This window comes from Erithacus rubecula (genome assembly GCF_903797595.1).
Source record: "Erithacus rubecula genome assembly, chromosome: 1".
NCBI classification, from domain to species: domain Eukaryota; kingdom Metazoa; phylum Chordata; class Aves; order Passeriformes; family Muscicapidae; genus Erithacus; species Erithacus rubecula.
The window spans coordinates 10,253,667-10,274,196 of record NC_136658.1 but is presented as its reverse complement, the minus strand read 5'-3'; the positions used below and the strand labels follow the sequence as shown (position 1 = coordinate 10,274,196).

General features: G+C 38.2%; 1 protein-coding gene across 3 annotated transcripts in view; it reads right to left on the bottom strand.

Moving 5' to 3' along the window:
- Window positions 1-20,530, bottom strand: part of USP25 (ubiquitin specific peptidase 25) — an 88,003-nt gene that overhangs the window by 58,986 nt on the left and 8,487 nt on the right. For all 3 annotated transcript variants that reach the window (XM_079322741.1, XM_079322742.1, XM_079322743.1), the window contains exons 2-3: window positions 8,259-8,336; window positions 6,978-7,122 (exon numbers count right to left, since the gene is read on the bottom strand). In XM_079322741.1, the coding sequence (XP_079178867.1) occupies window positions 6,978-7,122; window positions 8,259-8,336 (223 nt within the window). The remainder of the gene's footprint in view (window positions 1-6,977; window positions 7,123-8,258; window positions 8,337-20,530) is intronic.

Here is a 20,530-nt window from a genome sequence, read left to right as displayed (position 1 = left end):
TCTTCCCTGGAGCCAAGCTGTATTTATCAAAGTAGGAATAGTGGTCACAACCCAACAGCTGCACATGCTGATGGACATGATGGGATTGCTCTGGTCACTTCCTTACAGAGAGGAATGTTTCTTCAGCAAGACTCTAGTCAGGAAAGAGTGATGACATTTTTATATGACAATAAAGAATGCTAGCTAAGAAGTTCAGCTTCGCTATGGGGACTATTTTCTAGAAAAGAATTCTTAAAGTAGGTGAAAAATGATGCATTTAAAAAAAACTCCCCCAGTATACAAAAAAAAATCTATCTGGATCAACTCCAACTCACACTTCCATTAAAATATTCAATTTCTTTGTGACTCCCTAACTCTCTAATTTTTATTAATCTATACCACCATCTTATGTGTTTAGAAGTCCATTACCATTCATATTACCAGCAATTACATACTTTTAACATTAAAATCTCAAATCTTTTACTTCCGCTTGCTTTCCAAAAGCAAGCAAAAGTAAAAGATTTGGGATTTTAATATTAAAATTAATGATGAGCCAAAAGAGTTTATTTTGTCATGCAAGAGTTTTGGAGCAGACCCTACACTCTTCAGAAGTGTTCTACTCATACATTGATCCTCCTCTATATGAAAAACAGCCAATAGAAGTGAAGACACTCTGCCAGGTATCACCAGTACATGTGAGTGGGGCCATCGATTCATGTCACAGAAGGTTTACCTAGCATAATTTATGTCACAAAAATACATTTATAAATATCAGCTTACCCATGGCAACCTAGTTCACACAAGCTTTCAGCTCGTAGCAAATGTAAAATAAAAATGGTTTTGACATTTAAGCTAATGTATTTATAGGTGACACAGTAATTCATTAAGCTGCAACACCTCACATACAGCTTGAATCCTAAATAAGATGGTAAAGAGGACTTCAATGGAAGTAATAAAAGAAGGGTAAGTCTGAGACTAAACTCTTTGTCCTAAAAAGCCAAAAATAAATATTTATATTTTTTATATATTACCTTGTCTCCACATTCTACATTCCTGTCAAATGGCTATACATTACACAAGTGTGCATATAATACATGAAATTAGTGGGGGTTTTTTTCTTGGTTTTTGTTTTAAAATATCTTCACGTTTTCTAAATTCTTGTCTGGGCATGTTAATTTTACAGCTATTAAAGTAGTAGCAAAATATTAAATTGAGCTGCTGAAGTTTCCAGTCTAATCAACAGATTTCTGTTTTAAGTATGAGTTTGAAGAAAAATAAAAAAGATGACTTTTACTCAAAGTTTTTATAAGATGCACAAGTTTTTTCTGTGATAGGCTGAAGGATACATTTCATAAAGGTGTAAGAATAATGCCACTTGTCAAAATTTAGTTACCTGACTTTAATTTACACATCCCAGTTTTGTAATACTCTTCTCATTTAGCCCACAGAACACTTCAGCTCTCACTGACTCATCCTCATAAAGGTACTTATTATTTTAATGTCAAATTGCCTTAGAAAATGCAAACATTCTTAACCAGGCTATGACTAGTAAATAAAGTTTGCTTATGCAAAAATTCTCCATAAGCAAAGAAACTTCTCATCAACACAGTCTGGCTGAGTGTATGTGTTTTTATTCAACAAAAATTATCATTCATAATTAACCATCTGCTCTACTAAGAAATGTATTCTTGGTTTACAACATTATTATTATATAATAATGCACCCTTCTGATACAAAAGGTTCAGAGAGTTTGACATTGTAATTCTACAAAACAATTTTAAGTTGTATATTGGAATCTGGGACAAATATACTAGTGCATGTAGAAGAAATGCACACTCTATCTATCTATCCATCCCCATAAATCTTCCCTTAAAAAAAAAAAAAACTATTAATCTGTTTACTTAGGAAGTTTCTATCATCATTCAAATAAATGGTTCTTACTTGGTTATTGCCTAGATCATTAAAATAATTACTGAGTTGTTGACTTGGTACTTATACAAGGAGGAGGCAGAGAGTAGAACTTCAGACTCAAGTAGGCTGGGAAACTCAGCATGAGGGACAGATCAGAAGTAGCAATTGAACTCAGGGACATGCAATAAACATCCACAGTGATGCAACAACTGGAAGAAGGAGAGATAAAATGAAGGAGAAGCCTTGATGGGTTTAATGGAGTAGTGCAAAGTACAAAAATCCAGCAGCTACACTCCAAGTTTAACACATCAACAATGCAAAAAAATTTAAAATGGAGTTGAGACTAAATCTGGTTAATTTATTACAAGCAGAGCTAAGCAATATCCTACAAACTGCCACCTATTCTGTGATGTTAAATTCACAGTGGTCTCAGCCTCCTAACTGGAAGATTGAAAGGAATTTAGGTGGCTGTCTATGCAAATTTTGGATAAAACTGGATGGGGGTAGCACACCCAGCAGCTCTGCAGCAATTCAGCCAACTCAAACTGCTGCACTAGTGCAGGAACTTGTAAATATTGGTCACCACTATCCCACAGCTTCTCATCTCAGCTGTATTTACAACATCCTACAATTATAACACCTTAAACCAACGAGTCTCACACTGATGGGGAAGGATAGAGGTAATCATGGCACAAAGCAACATGTGAATCTCTAAGATAAAAAGAGGATCTCAAGGTACAAGACTCTTGACATACTGAAGCAGGGATTTTGACATACCAAGCTGCAAAACTCCCAGGAACCTGGATGGACATGACACAAATAATCCTTGAAAGAGAAGGAAATGTGATGAAGACACATAGCAATGGCTGAGTTAGGCAAGGTGACAGAAGAAGCCACTGTCAAACTCAACTCACAGAAACAATAAATGAACAGCTAGAGAGAAGGACTGACTAGGACTTGTGCCAAGAAGGATCCAGGAGCTACAGCTGACTCGTGTTCAATCTGCAATTCACATCATCCCAGCACTGAGGAAAATAGGAAGTGTTACACTTCTGTCAGAGTACTACGTGGGTATTTATAGATTCACCTATTTTTCTTAAGATCTAAGCTGATGTCTTCATTATTGTTTTGAGTGCCATAGCTCAGAAAAATAAAAACATACTAAAGAAGGCCTAGATGGGAAGAAAAAAAACAAACAATAGGTATAAGAAATGCATCCAAATACTTGAAAGGAATTTAGGCTGCTTTGTTTAGATCTGAGAGAAGTCCTGAACAATGTCTTCAAGCACCAACACTCCATCTGAGATAAAAGGAATGAAGTGTACTATAATTTCCACAAGGGGCATACAAGGAGTAAAAGGATTTAAGCAAGACACTAGGAATCTAAAAGCAGGGACAGTGAAGTTTCAGAAGAAATTACCCTATAAGCTTTCCAGAGTCTCTAAAATGGAATAGTAAGAAATGTTTTATAAACATCACCTCAGGAGGATTTAGGTACCATTGAGTCTAAACTCTACCTCACAGCAAAGGGCTGAATGACTTTTGAAACATATGCAAAGGCTCAAAGTAAGAACAGGAAGATAAAAAGGCAGAAGCCATGAAGTCTACAATCCTCAAGTTGCTGTGTGTGGCATTTCATAGCTACACTGTATTATGCCCTTATAAAAGGGCTTGAAATCTTTTGTTTTGGCTATGGAATGTGCAATTGCAAAGACTAATAATTCAGTTCTAATGAAAAAAAACTGAGTTTTCAAAAGAAGGGAAGGAGAGAATTTGTCCTGACAGCTGTTTCATTGGAACGCAACTTCCAAAATATATCTCTTCATTCTGTTCCTTCCTTTAACCCTCGGTTCTTCAAGTTCCTTCAATAATAATAAGAAAATGGATATATTCTTAGTAATCCAACAGTTTTGTTGTGCAGCCATAGATGAAAATACACAAAATCACTTCAAATGGGAATAAAAACATTCCTAGAGAATTAAATAAAGTGCAAATTTTTGGAAGTACTACGAAACTTTTCTTGTTTATTTCTAAGTACAATGCATAGGATTTCTTCTACAAAGTGGAATGTTAAAATTACTTAGATTAAAAAGTGTGCATCTATACATTGCAGGCCTAATGCTTAAGCAACTTCTCCTCACAGTGCAAAAAAGAAAAAAAGCCAAAATTCTAAAACCACCTTTCCAAGGGATCAGATTGAGCTTGCATCACTGTTGATGTGAAAATACTACATTTGCAGGTGCTTGCACATGCCATTTTGAACAGACAAAAAGGCAATCAGCATGAGTAACACTGACTGTGCAAGTCAGTCTTTGTTTAGCAGATGGAGTTAGATCTAATAAAAACCTATTCTTTTGTTGCAGCTGCTGGAATGTTACATTTGGTAACAAGACAAACCAGGTTTCCTTATGCCTCCTACCATCCAAGATGCAACTCTCAAACCAATTACAACCACTGTCACTTTTGGAAGAGCCAGTGCACAATCCTGGCTGTTAAGGCACACATCAGTATTTTCATTTTACCCCTTAACTAAATAACCATGTCAAAGAAATGTAGTCAGTCAAGCTCACAGAACACACATCTGACATATCTTTATGCAAGGAATACATTCAGTGGACTTTGCAAATGGCTGGAGGTTTTCTGTGGCATATAAGACAGCTCTGGTATTCGTCTGTGACTCTCATTCCCAGTTTGGATACTTGGTGGGACCCCAAAGCTTGGTGACTCTTGGCATCCAAAGTTCCAAATACACAGAGGTAGTTAAGCAGCGAGGAATACTGAGTAATAATTAATTAATGTAATTTTACCTATGTGGGATAATAAAGGGAGTCAAATTTGAGAGACAAGATCCTGTCAGCAGCTCAGCACAGCCACTGAGAACTGCTAATAAGCTCTTTTGCAGAAGGGAGTGCTGATGGTCAAATCCATCTGCTGAAGGTTTTCCATCCCTTCCCTTCTCTCCTCACAAGTCACTCTTTCACATTCCCTTGCATGACAGTGTTTACTAACAGAGGGCCCTAAGACTTGGCCTTTTTGGTGCACTGCATTTTTTAAATCTAGAATCCAAATAATTACAGGCAAGCACATTACAAGGAAAGTGTAGGTTTCTTCCAGAAGCATTCACTAGATCTCTACAGGAGCCTGGGGGGGAGCTTCATGATCACACTGGTTTAGGCTTTTGTTCAGCTGTAGGTGTTCAGTTCTTGCCTTGTAAGTCCTCCAATATGATGAAAAGTTCACAAAAATGCCATTATCTCATAATGTGTTTTCAGTCTAACTAAAACAGCAAAGACTGGCCAAGGGCTCTCATCTTTGCTGCCAGTGAGGACCTGACCAGATGCTAACAATGTTAAAAAATCATAAACTAAAAACCTACTTTTTCCACAGCAGTTGGTGTTTCTTGATCACTGACTTGTCATGCTGTATAACTGTAAAGAATCTGCCTTCAGCCCTCCAGAAAAGAGAAGAGAATCCTGAAATTCACCTTGGAATGTACAGCTCAAGACCTAGTCTTCTCAGTTTGAGCATCTGCCATGGGCAATGTGGGCTCTTGCAAGTTTGATTCATATCCCACGTCACCTTATTTTTTCAGTAAGGTTGTACAGCACAGGAAGTGACAGCAAAACTAAATACTTCTATTAATGGGATTGCTATTAAATCTAATTAAACACAAGAGAACCCAGCTTACTATTCCACTGCCATAGTAAGTTGTCAGTACTAGAAACTATGACACAGAGGTGAGTTTGCTCTTAACCTTCATTTCCTCAAAGGCAATTTTCTGACACTGAAAATTAAATGTATGGGGAAGGTTGTGTGTGTTTTCTTTCCAAAGGAGTTAAAAGAAAAAACACACAAAAAACCCTAAGCAACCCACCACAACTTAGTAAATGGATAATACAACTACCTATGATGCACTCAGGACACTTTATACAGGGCTGCTAATAATACCAATGATTTAAATGCAGTTTTCAGATCAGACATGCTGAGAATAAACGCATCTCTAATTAAAAAAAAAAGTTTAAAAAGTTCCTGTGAAGGTTCTACAGACAAAAAATAATTGTACAATTGATAGGGAGATCTAACTAAACTTCTTTACATTGAAGCCATCATGAGCAAAACAAAGGGGAAAAAACCTACTGCAGAAGGCACTAAATAATTATACTTGTTTAATAAAGTCTACATAAATGTACTAGACATATAGTCAAAGAACTGATAAATAATTAAAATATTCTCCATTTGCATTGCAAAAGATGTAAAATAACTACAGCATCAAGAAACTCTGATTTTACAGCTGTCAGTCTCACTACAAAACTTTCTTTGACTTTTACTTCTATGTTATTTCATATATTTCTTTGCAGAACACATTTACTTTTTCTCCCCATAAAAATAACTATACATGGAAGCAGAGGAACCTGCAAGACTTAGAGAAATGCAGGTTGTGGGACCTCCTGTATCAACTAAATGAAATTATTTAAAATCAAGTATATTTCATGCTAATTTAATATATAAAATACCTACTCCTTTAGTACAAAATTCACACTTAACCTCCCATTTCTCCCTTTGGGAAAGCCATTCCTGTCAGGGAGAAGCTACTCTTAAGATTAAGCTTTAACATATTAAGACATACAATGACAGACTCTTCTCCAATTTTGTTTTGACAGAGGAGTACCCAGCTTTTGCCTTAAATTATTCACTGCATACCCCAAAATAAAGTCTGTAATATGGGGGGGAAATAAAAGGAAAATAAAACATAGAAAGCCCAGTTATTCACCTTTTGATCAGTACCATACATACAGGTAATGCCTAAAAGTGACTCAAATTAAAAAAAAAAAAAAAAAAAAAACCTAACAAAAAAACCCAAAAAAACCCAAAAAAACCCAAAAAAAAGCAAAAAAAAAAAAAAAAAACCAAAAAAAAAAAAAAAAAAAACCACCCAACAAAATCCCCACTGAAATAAGAAAAGAGAGAATACATAATAATCTAAGAATTGATAAATAAGAATTATTTGCAGATTAACAATTATGTCACAGGCAAGTTTTTATTTCCCATGCCTTCAAACTAAACTTATGAAAAGAAAAAATACCTACTGGTGTCTGCCTGGCTGCCCACGCTGATGTATCTGTCATTCCCAGGAAGAGCTGTTTGGTAGTAAGTTGCCTCCTCTAGCTGGGGAACCTTGGCATTCTTTGCAGTGAGAAAAGCCACAGCCAACTCCAGATTACCATTGCTGTCCTTTAAGAAAAAAAAAAGAAAAAAAAAAATCCAAGAAGTGAGAGTCCCCTCACCCTTTCTTTACTTTTTCTTAAAAGCAAAGACATGATTAGCAACTTTAAATCAATAACCATTACTCTGTCAGGTAAAATACTGACTCAAAGAAAGTTTGCAAACTTGACATATTCTGCATATTTCACTATTTTTAACCAAAACAAAATATAAATATAAAAATATAAAAATATAAATATAAAAATATAAAACATCTTAGAAAAACTTGTTTTGGTGAAGTTTCATTTATTTCAGGAAAGAAAAAAAAAATCTTGTCCACCTCTCAACATAACCATAAACAAACCAGCACATTCACTGGAGTCAGACTTCAACAGGAGTCAGATGAATTCTCCTGAATATAGTTTCATTTTTAAAGCCAGAAATACTGCCTTTTGAAAAGCAGTCATGCACATGCCTTATGCTAACAACAACTACCTTTTTTTGTGCAGCTACATATTTTTGATTTGTATTACTAAATCCACATTCATAATGGCAAAAAAATCTGCTTGAGGGAGACAAAGAATGTTTAAAATTTTCATATATATTTATGTACATGAAAACAGAATACAGAGAGATCTGCCATTTTCTCCTTGCATCAAAGAACTCTTCTGTGCTGTGAAATAAATTGCAATGGTTGAAAAAACACTGAAACAATACCAAGTTAGCAATGGCTGGCAAGTTCAAGCAGAGTTGTTCATTCTACACAGTGAGCAAGGCCTGTGCATGATAGAAAACAGCCACACCTTGACAAGAAAACACCACTCCATTCCTCAGGAGCTGGCCATCTGTAGTAGCACCAATGTATCCCAAAACAAATCATACAAAGGTTAAAGGCAAGTCATAACATTCCTGTCTTTTCACTTTTGAACACTTGATTCATTTTTACATCAGCACCAAAAGAGAACAAGATTCCTTGTAAAGTGAACAAGCCATCATTATTAGCTTTTCTTTCTCCCCGAAATGAATTCAAGCAGGGAAGTGAAAAGGGAAGGGAGGCTAAGAAGGGAAGGAAGAGAAGGACAGGAGCAAGAAAGGGTGGGATTTACAGCTCTCACAGGCAGTTAAGGTGCATTCAGGTGCATTCAGCTACAAGTCAGTAATCTTACCTTCAGTGCCTGCTGTAGTACCTGGATGTCATTGATGCCGGTGATCTCCCGCAGCTGATTTAAAAACGTTTGCTGGTGCTAAAAATAAAAACAGATCATCCAAATAAGATTAGAGCCAAATAACAGCAAAACCAATTCTTAACAGAGTACACTCCTTCACAAACATTAAAGGCATCTCCATATGAGGTTTACACACCAGAAAAGGGTAGAAACCTCAAGTTTGTCTTAGTTTCTGCAATTTGGGCACTTTTAATGTAATGATTCTGCATTGTGGTGGGTTTGCTTGGTTTTGGATTTTTTTAAACAAAAAAAAAAAAAAAAAAAGCGTAAGTTTATGCAATACGAGTTTAGGAAGCCTATATAAAGCCACAATTGACCCTTCTAAACAAATAAAACAACAGAGCTTTGGTCTCCAAAGGCAGTAGTGGAAATAGCTGACTGAACTCCCACCAAAACCAACTTCTTTAGCTCTCAGCTATTCACAACCACATTATTTCCTTAATATAAATAAATCCTAGGCATTCCAACCACAAAACCAGGAAATTCAACTTTGCTGATCAGTGAGGTGCTTAAAGAGAAATACTATAAAAATTTCAAACAAAACAAGTTTCTTGATACCGAAACAGAACTTTAGGAATCCATCCAAATTGCCTTCCTAGACCAGTTGAATCCAACCCTCCCAAATCACTTAAGTCAGCACCCAAGACTGAGTTTAAAGCAACATTTGGAATTAGAAAAAGAAGAGGTTCTGGGTCTCTTAAATATTCACTCCATAAGAATGTTGAGGTTTGGTTTTGTTTTATTTAAATAAAAATCTGGTCCCACCCCTGTTTAAAGCCAACAGATGATTCACTCTGCTCAGGCTCAGCTATCCCATCACAAAAGCAAAAATCAGACACTAAGCTGGAACAATCCTTGAACTCCTGTTAACCATTAAAAGCCTCTTAACCATTAAAACCATAAAAACACAGAGCACTGACCATTGTTCCATAATAACAAATTCAATTGTTCCTTTGGCAGACGGGAAATGGAGAAAAAACATTTGCAAATGGTTTTTCTTTTTTATTCTTTGCCTACCACATCCTGAACTCAAAACAGTAATTTCATCCATGAAAGAAAATTTTTGTAAAGTACAAGGTTTTGTTTGCATGAAAGAAGCATACTTTCTATTGGGAACAAATAAACACTCTCCTGCTACTCTCCAAATTCAGTTTAAAATAGCAGCTATAATTGTCTTGCAGCTTCTTCTAAAACACCTATCTTTAAACTGAATTATCTGGAATCAAATATTCAAATACCCTTATTCTTCCCTTATCACTCCCTTGTATAGAGGAGGAAATTAAGATCTGCATGAATGCTGAATTCCCCAGTGAGAAATTAACCTGGCAGGCACTACTTCATGCCCTAATAAATTGAAATAGAAGGCGTATAGTTCAGGATGTTTATGAATTACATACACAATCTTCCCTTCATTTATGATCCTAAGAGACACTGTTAACAATCCAATTTGCCTCTTTCGTTTTTCTGTTCCTTTTAAAAACCCTTCTGTTGGCACAAGAAAAGTGAAGGGAAGCAGGAAAACAAACTCCCACTCTATCCCAATCTCTCATCCTCTCATTTGTTTACTCTGTGCATTTCATAGCAAAAAGCCACAACTTGTTTCCCCGATAAAGTTTCTTTCCTCCCCCTAAGTCTGGTAAGAATCAAAGAATTGAAATAGAGTATTCAGGAAAAATAATTACAGCAGCATTAAAACTAGCAGCAGCAATTCAAGATCATGGAAATAAAGTGGATTTCTTATTTTATTTGCCATCAACATCATGGTGAACAAAACAGAAAATAGTTTCACTATGAATTATTATAACAAGTTATAACAGATTTCTGTATCTTCCACAATATATACAACACTTGAAAAGGGTGATTGGAGGATATTTATCGTTCACAGAGACTGGAAAAAGACAGAAGAGACAGTTTACCAACAAACAATCTCTTAGCAGCTCAAAATATTGGCTGTTAATTTATGAGCACAGCTGTGACTTATAAACTTAGACATCTGTAGTTTCTATCCACATTTCAGTATTCCAGTGTAAAAGCTGTGTTTCAAGGCCTCCTTCCCATGGACATACACATTTAACAGAGCACAACTGCACCCAGAGATGCTCCTTTCTCATCAAGAAATGATTTAAGTATCTAAGTATACTTGATTTTAGGGCCAAGAGATTAAGGTACTCAGATCCAGAATTTCTGACTGGTAATTAATGAAGAACATAAGCATCATTGTTAGAAGTGTTAGAAGTGACAGGAATTAAGAGGAAAATCAACAGTTTTCCTGAATACCTTAAATGGAACTTTGGGGCACTTGTCTGGTTTAGATGTTACTGTTGCTTCAGCTAAATGTGGACAAGTTGCCACTAATTTTTAATTTCTTTATTTCAAAACGTGTAAGTTCAAGAATGGACACATTCCCTTTCTAGAAGGAGTGTAATTGAAATTATTTCCAGCTAATCAACATGTTATTTTAATACTTGCTAATAGACTACCAGATGTTCAGAAACAATTGTAAAACTGCATAAGGCAGCTAAAAACTCTGACTGGTAGCCTTCTCTTCCACAAATTCACCATCTTCCCTCATCCTCACAAATCTGATGTAACTACATCCATCCTCTTTACTGTGCACTGACCTTTCCTGAAACTGGATGTTCAACTTTTCATTATTCTCCTTCACTATTATAATGACAGTATGTTATCACCCATGAAAGTCATGAAACTGTATTAACACAAGTAATTTGATTTCTTTTCATTACAAGTGACAGAGCAGGCACCTATCAAACCCCTTCTTCATTCACCATCAGCAGATGAGATTCAATTTTCTTTTTGGTTTTTTTTTTCACTTAAGACACTTATGAAACAATTGCAACCATATTCAGAGTGCTTGTATTACTTAATTCTTGATGTGACTTTAGTGCATCTGTACTATTTTACAAAGTCAAAATGGCTAAATTTAATTTATTTTGAATAATATTCCTTTAGCTCTGGTTATTGTGGCATACAGGAAACTTGTGCTGCTACTACCAATGACTGAAGCTTGGAGATCAATTTCTAGTGCAACTGCCAAACAGTTAAGTCTCTTCTGTATGATAAGAAGTAGAATAATAAATACAATACAACAGAGACTTCCACATATAAAGCAAGCCACCCTCCTTACTCCTAATTAATGTTCATTCTGATTACATTTATCCTAAAAGCTCAAGAATCTTGGGCTAACAAGTTGAAGTGACTGTAGCATATAGACCATCAAATTCCAAAACCACATAGATACATTAAACAATTATAATAATAATTCACTCTCAGGCTAAAACCAAAAATGCCAAAAAGAGTTCACCCTATGCTAAAACAAAGATAAAAAATGAAGTACCAATGCAGGTTCATGAAATCAGGTCAGTGAGGGAAGTTTCAGATCACAACTACCAGCTCTAACATAAAAAAAGCTGCCATATTTTTTCAATACAGCTTTTTCCTGATTCTTTATTTCTTCCAACCTTGCCTCAGCAAATTTTGAATTATAATTCACTGCACTTTAATTCAGTTTATTAAGCAGCCTCTCCTTTCAAATGGAGACAAAACCCAGATCCTCCATTCTTTTCTATCTGCCTGTACCTACTTCTGTTTGCCATCCTATCCTCAAATTTACATGACTCATTCTGTACCTTTTCTCCAACAGAGATCCTCCAGTTTAGTGAGTCAAGACTCCAGGAGTATCTGCAGTATTAGGACATATGTGCACATATGTCACACACACACCCATTCTCCATGGAGCCTGATCAGCATTTGACTCAGCTCTAAAAAGCCCCCAGGACCTGATCTTGGGCACCAGACTGTGCAGGGTGCCCCAAGTCCTTGGCCACACAGGAGATGTTCCACTGATGCTGTGGCTGCCTGGGGATCCAGCTGTTCACACTCTTCAGTCCCCCCACAAAGTCCCTGGGGCTTTCATGCACAAGCTATTCCCAGCCTTTCCCTTTCCTCTGGCTCCCTGAGGTATGCACTATGTATCTTCAGGCTTTCAGCTCTTGGAAGATTTTAACTAACAGGAAATTCTCCCATTTTCCTGGATGGAAGCCGAATTTGTGTATTAGGAATGCATGCCCTTATTTCTAAGTCTCTCCTTTTTCAGCCATCCCTCCCTTGTTCTCAGGAAATGCCCAATTAAGATTATCTGGTTTATAACCTCACACAATAGCATATTCAGTAGCTGTGCCAGCACCAGTGAAGCAGAAAAGGATCTGCACTACTATCAGCTTAGGGAGATACTGTGCCCAAATTAGTTCCACAACAGTACTGTAAACTCTGATAACTTCCTACAATCAAAGCTAAATTACACAAATGCTTTTTTTGAACAAGGCAAATCTCATAAACTGACTAATATTGAATTACAGTGAAGATAAAATTTGGGGAAAAATTAGCCACCTTTTAATCTGTTTATTTTGTCCTCTCTGTAGCTTCTGAAGAAGCAAATGTACACTTTGGCTTTATTCATGGCAGCATCCAAATATTTGCATTTGCAAGACAAACACTTAAAAACTCAGAAGATAAAACAACCCTCTTCCATTCCCAAGCACAGATAAAGTTGTATGTTCAGGAATGAATGAGATGATCCAACCATTAGCAGGAGAAAACAGGATCTATGGCTTCACAACATAGCTCAATTTCAATAGTACATAATGAAAGTGCTCTAGGGGCACCAAGCTGATTAGAAATATGGAATGCTTCTCCTGTGGGGAAAAGCAGAGAGAATTTGGATTGTTCAGCCTTGAACAGAGATGGCTTAGGGGTGACTTGCAGCTTTCCACCACATGAGAGGAGCCTACAAGAAAAATGGAGAGAGATTATTTACAAGGGTCTGGAGCGACAGGACAAGGGGCAATGGTTTCAAACTGACAGAGAGCAGGTTTAGATTGTGTATCAAGAAAAAATTCTTTTCTGTGAGGGTGGTGAGGCACTAGAACAGGTTGCCCTGGGAGGTTGTGGGTGCCCCAACCCCAGAAGGGTTCAAGGCCAGGCTACTGGATGGGGCTCTGCACACCCTGGTCTAGTGTAAGGTGCTGCTGCCCATGGCAGGGAGGTTGGAATGAGATGATCTTTAAGGTGCCTTCCAATCCAGGCCATGATTCTGATTCTTGAGGGATGAATACTTTTTATTTGGAGACAGAAACAAACAAGAAAATGGAAATGCTGAGAAAGGCATCTTTACCCAGGCACTCCACACAAATCCCACTTTCTTCACTTTCTAGTGCAACACTGATTTATAAGACCTATTTATTGCAGGAAATATTAAATGACATTGCACAAGTATTTTACATTAAAGACAATTCAAATGAAGCCTGAGCTGCAGAGGACCTCCTAATGTCATTGCTTGCAGACAAGTAGCTAATAATCTGGTTTTCTCATATGATACTGCTGTAAAGAGAAGAACACTGAGAGCTTATATGAATGTAATCCTCTATAAACAGGCTTTAAGTTTCTGCTACAAACAAACAAACAAACAGAAATAGTTTAACATACAAAGGACAAGCATACTAAAGACCCTCAATTACTACTGTGAATATAATTTTCTGCCACATTAATCATATCTCCCAGGAATAGCTGAAAGGCCCACAGACACTGCTGTACATTACAGCTTCCAGCAACAGATACATTAACATTTTCTAAATATGTTGTTGGTCAAGTTCCAAATAGGCAAACAAAAACTGACTCCTTCCATGAAAATATGGAGTTGAAACACAGGGAAAACATGCAGTCAGTTCTAGAAAGCTTTGTTTTTCCCAGCTCTGTCCTCAAGATTTTTCTCCATGTATGAGCAGAATAAATGTATTTATAAAAATATATAAATTAGAAAGTGGCTATATGTACACATGTATGTTTTAAAGCACTAATTTGCAGCTGCAAAGACCAAGTGAAATCTCTGCAACTGCTCTAAGGTGTTCCTTAAAGCACAACAGAATTAGGCTCCCTTGCCCAGCATCTAACTGGGCTTCCTTTTGTTCAGGTATGAAAAGAGAAACCTCTTATATGACATTGTATCCTCAAAGAAAGTAGGTAGAGATATATTTTTACACACACTCTAATGCAAAATGCACCTCAGCTTTGGTTCAGACAAAAATCACCTGTGGAGAGCAAAGGACATGCACAAAGACAGCAGATTTTCAGTCTGGGACAGCTCTGCACAGGCTGCCAAAATCTGACAATTACAGCAGCAGCTTGTACAAAGTGCAACTGGACTAAGAGCAAAAACTTATTTCAAGGAGCAAAAGGACACAGTGTATGGCAGGAACTTTTAGCCAACCACAGCCTAGCCCAAATAAAACTTAAAGGGGGAAAAAGGTTTGAGGGCACTACTTAAGTGTGTAATTAAATTAAGGATTCTACTTAATCATAGTTTTATGTAACCTATATTGATCCTAGACAACGCACTGAATACCCTCATAAGATTTCCATGCTTTAACAAGCATGGAAACAAATTTTTAATGAATTTCAATGTCTGATATTAAGGTTTCTACACAACATGAGATAACCACCCAGAAGTTATGAGCCAAACCACCACCTGCATGGGGAATACTCTTGCAACCAGCAGGAAAACCACCTGCTCAGTTCACAGGGGGAAGTTTTAAAATTAGTCTACGAACTGATTTATGAATACTGCTTCTTGAGTCTGTGTTTCTAGTTGTTACTGATAGCTAGTCCCAAATGAGCCTCAGTGACAGGATAATAATCAAGAAAAGATAGCAATCTCAGTACTTACTGAAAATAAAAGGGTGTCAGAGATGTAAAGTTACTGAGAATTTTGAGGTCTGTGTGTGTTTTAAACCATCATGATTTCTCCATACCCTGCTCAGCATAACAGTGAGCTTCCCAATAGTAATGACAGCAGCTCTGAAATTAATTAAGTACACTAAAACCAATGAGATCTTCAGTTTCACTTAACTAGACATAACTTAAACTTCAGGTTGCATTCACTGGAACTGCCACAGAAAAATCTGCTTCACAAAAATTGCTTTTGATTCTTTCATACTCCAGTAACTGTGACAGTAATTAGCAAAAAAATCTCTCTGCTCTAATTCAGGTCTGTTGGGTGATTAGTCAGTGGTGGCAGCAGGAGGGGCCTTTCAAAGCACCAGCACATATTATCTGTAAACTACACAAAATTCAGGGGGATTCCTCCAAGAGCCCACTACGGAACACAGCTGTGCCATGGTACCAGTGGCTCACAGCCCATCCCACCTCCCAACACCAAGTGACCTGCCAAAAACATGCACAAGCCATGGCAGACTAAAACCAGAGGGGTCAGACAGAAGCAATGTTATACAGATAGAAAGGAGGGTGGAGGAAGACAGATACACTGTAAACTGTGTGTACATAAAGACACATACACAGAGCCACAGGGGTAGGGGTTGGAAGAGGCTTCTGGACATCAGCAACACCCTGCTAAAGCAGGATACACATACACACATATGAGAAAAGGCTGAGAGAAATGGGGCTATTCAGACTGAAAAAGGGAAGACTTCAAGATGACCTAATTGTACCTGTACCTGAAGGGAGCCTACAGGAAAGGTGAGAGAGACTATTTACAATGGTCTGGAGTGACAGGGCAAGACAGAATGGTGTTAAACTGAGAGTAAGTTTAGATTAATATTTGGAAGAAATTCTTGACTGTCAGGGCAGTGAGGCACTGGCACAGCTACCCAGAGAAGCTGTGGATGCCCCATCCCTGGGACTTTTCAAGGCCAGGCTGGATGGGGCTCTGAGAAACCTGGTCTGGTGGAAGGTGTCCCTGCCCATGGCACAGGGTGTTGGAACAAAATGAGCTTTGAGATCCATTCCAATCTAGATAATTCTATGATTCTATGATATTTTTCCAATCCCTCCTGGCTACTTTCTGTTATAAAAGTTTATTTCCTTATTTTTCACTTCCATTCACAGATATTTACCATCATATATAAACATCCCATTTTACAGGGTCTGACCAGATAGCACCACCAAGACTTAAGCTTTCTCCTCACTGGAGTGACTATTGTCTAGGGTATAATTCTACTGTAGCCACTATTCAATGTTCACTCTTGTCTTTCTGGTCTGAAACAACACTGCCGTGAGATCCACATTCTTACACTTTGAGATACTTTCCTTTGCATCCCAATCACAGTTTAACCCATCACATCAAATACAAGCTATTCTGGCTCATGGATGCTCTTGACAGTCCCCAAATGGAAAAGGCAGTCCCACTAGCCCATTCAAAGATTCAGCATATTTATAGGACTGTTCTTCTCCAAACAGACATGATGATAGCCTCACCCTGCTCTGCATAATACAGAAAAGCTCCCAAGGAAACGCCAAGCTAGCCCCATTCATCCTCCTGACTCTGTCATTATGATAACAAGGGCAACTATTCTAGGAGCAAACAAACCAACTCTGGAAATTCCAAGTGTCCTCAGATCAGTGGGATTCCAGGCTCTGCAACACTTACAAACAATAACACTCACAGGAGCTGTCACACCACAAGCTGCTTCAGAGTCAGCTGTTCTTCCCAGGCTGTAGCTCCTGCCAGTGCTGGCCAGCCCAGGCTGGTGCTGCCAGATGCCACTGGTCCCTGGGAGCCAGCACCACCACTCACCCAAATCTCTGGCAAGCCAGGCCAGGCTCTCAATAAACCACCAGAGAGTCACTCTCTGCATTCATTAATTTCCTGACAACTTAGTGAGAACCAGGGGTGAGACAACTGAGGGGATGAGACAAAGACTGCATCAATTTCCACTGGGTTCAACTGTTGTGGAGCAGTAGCTTTACAAGAATGAGTTTTTTCACTGCCATTACTTTAATTCTTCTTTTATCTAATGAGAGAAACTGATGGGGGGGGGAAAGTCTCCTGCAGTCCCCATCCTACTTAAGCACTACTGCAGAAAACTTACACCAGTGGGAGATGAATTAAAAATCCCTCAGTGACAGATGTGGTGCTCCTGGTGTACATTTCTCTCAGATGAGCATGCACAATCAGACCCACCCCTGCATGGGCTGAAATGCCATACACTGTTCTCCACTCCCTGCTTTAGGTGTACACATCCAGCAGGATTTCATTGACTGTAGCTGTTAATGGCACCAAGATCAAAGCTTCCACTTCACCTCAAACAATTCTGCTACATGCCCTAGGTAAGTGATACCAGGAAGATTTCACAATTTTTCCACACAAAATTCAGCACAGTACAGCAAAGAAATTGTAAATAAAATTTAAATTGCACTTTTTCACAGAAAGGTCTGTATTACAATGAGTCCACTGTATTCAACAGAAGGGACACATTTAGGGAAAGAGCTCAGCTGTCTGTTTTGAATAGGAAAAACCAAACAACTGAACTTAACAGAAAGCCTTTCAATAAAGGCTCTTCCTTTCAGTCCAATTAAAAAAAAAATTGCAACATGATATCCTACAAAAACATGCCTTGTAATCACAGAGTGAGCACGTACCCAGGCAAGTCTGCCCTCCTGCCCCTTGAAAGAAACAGCTCAAGGCCACCTCCAGCAGCCTTGCCTGGCCCCAGAGATTCCCAAAAGCCTCAGCAGCATCCCCAGGCTTCCCAGCACTTTGGTCAGCCAGCGTGCAGCTCCTATCACACTGCCTGCTCCTGCCCACATCTTGGGCCACAAGAAGTTAGAGGAGACAACACAGAGGGTTTGGGAAGAAGAACTGAGTGGGGGCACCTCTACTCCACAGCAGTGAGGTCTGCCAGAGGCGAACTCATCCCACAGCTTAATTGGTCACCCCCCTCCCCAACTACTGGTGCACTATAAAACAAAATTACATCAGGAAAGTCACACACCACTGTTTGCAGCATTCAGTAAAATTACTTGATAGCTTATCCTGCCCTCCACTAATCATCTAAATAGAAATTGTGTGAAGAGAAATGTTTTTAGCCTGGGGAGGGGCTCACACAAGGCACAACAAGGAGCCTACAGAGAGCATTAAGCCATGTGAAATCTGGGGCAGTGCTGAACTGGAAGGTGACAGGCTTCTGACAACAGTTCCAGCTTCTGGGGAGAGCCAGCCTTTGCTGGGTCAAGCACCAGGGAGGTGCTGGCATGTGCTGTGTCCTTGCAGAAAGGCCACTGCCACACCACAGCCTGGGAAGGGCAGCCAGCAGCTTTCATTCACATTGGGCAATAACTCCACAGATGCAGGTGATGGTGAAATGAACCTCAAACACAGAAATACCACAGTATTCAAAGACATGGTGAGATCTGTACCAAGGATCAGCATGTAATTTTACTACATCACAAGTAAAGAAAAAGTAAATTCAGCATTGCACTCCACACAGAGAGCAACTGGAATTTTATAGACCGTTTTCTTTCATGAAGAAAGAAGAAAAAAATAATTGTTTAAAGTTCTGGGTGGGGGACCTTTTTAATGGACTTCGAATTACCTTATATTGAAACACACATTTGCCTCACCTCCCACAGAAAGCTGAAGCTGCTACATTCTAATACATTCAGACATGGTCTCAAGAAATCTATGACAACTTTGGTTTGTAAGCCCTATTTGCTGTAATTCAGCCCTGCCAGCTTGCCTTGTGTCAGTGGTGTCATAACAATATCAGCAAGAATTATTTTCTGCCATCACCACACATCTACCGGAAAGCTCAGAAACTAAATTGAATAAAAGCAGTATGAAATACTCATCTAACAAGTTCACATTTTTGGAAAATTATTTGAAACAAAAATTTAAACTCTGTGCAGCCTTCTTAGCAGCAGTATTATGCCAACACATTCTCCATCAAACAATAGATGATAAACTCTGATAGCAAAATTTTCAATCCTTTTCTAATCAGTTAGGTCACAAAGCACTCAGGACCTTCCCTGGCCTCTAAGAACTCTGCAGAGCCTGTGCACTGCACACACCCTCCACTCAGCACTAGCACATTTACCAGTCACCTTAAAATCAGCCCCAGAAAAAGCTTCAAGGCAACACAGTAACTCAGAAAGAGATGGAACTGGTGATGATGGGGAAATCTATCTATCTTCACCATTAATAAATCCAGAGCTTACCCCATAGACCAGCAGACTGTACCCAAAAAGGCAGCTCAGGCAGGTGAGGGGACAACTGTGGTTCAGACAGGTCTGTCACAAGAGACCTTCTGTGGCTTTCAGCACCAAGTCCCAGAAAACACATTCAAGACCAGAGAGAACTTCTACAAGTTGCCAGTAAGCTGTTGGCTATTTTTTAATTTCCAAAAAAGTAATGGGGTACAGACAGAGAAGACTAATTCTAGTACCCCATAAAAAAAATAGTTGTAAGTTTAGATGCCAGAATTAAATAAAACTTGTCAATTGCTACCACCAAATAATTAAAACATTCTCAAGTGAGAAAACTACATGGTAGTGGGAAAGCCTCTAAACAAACAAACAAACAAAAGTCCTCAAAAGGCAGGAAATTGCATAAGAGATACAAGCAGAATTTGAAGAAAAGCAGCTGACAGATGGGAAAACAGCTAACACCAAGAAGGGTGCAAGCTGTTTATAAAGCTACTTAGCTGTAAAAAAAAAAAAAATCATATTTACAAACTTTTAAATGTTCACATATATTTTCCCATGGTTCTATATCCAAACAAAGCAAAAGTTAATATCTGCAAAGTACAGGAATGCTTTCTCAGTCATAACCTAAGATTTCTGGGATACAATATAGCATTCAGTCCTCTAAGCAGACTATTTATGCCTATACATTGTAAAGTGTTAGGGGGGAAAAAAGAAAAGTACTCTTCCAACAACTGTTTCAAAGTAACTAACTTTCAGAAGAATAAAAGGAAACCAAAAAGAAGAGTCTGTTCCTGCCATCTCCTCTTCTGAAAAGAATGAAGAAAAGTCATGTGTCAGTGTACAGTCAACCTTTCCCTGATGATTACTTTAAAGCACTCTCACAGCACACACCTGAATGTAAATGAATACTATTTTCAACTTCAGTGTGACACTCTCCTTTTTTTCCCCAGCTTAATCCCAGTAAAAACACAGCTAATTCAACGTTTTTAAGTGGCTTTATGTTTTAATGGAAATTTGATTGAAAATCAGAAAGTGTCATTTTGGGTTTGAGAACAGGAATAGGAATTTCAAGCACAGATATCTGACTTTCCTTGGAGTCACACAGCTGTGAGGAGGACAGTTATGACATAAACCACATGTGACTTCAAGCCTGCCATTTATTATTCAACAAAAGTAAAAACTGGCATGAAATACAGCTG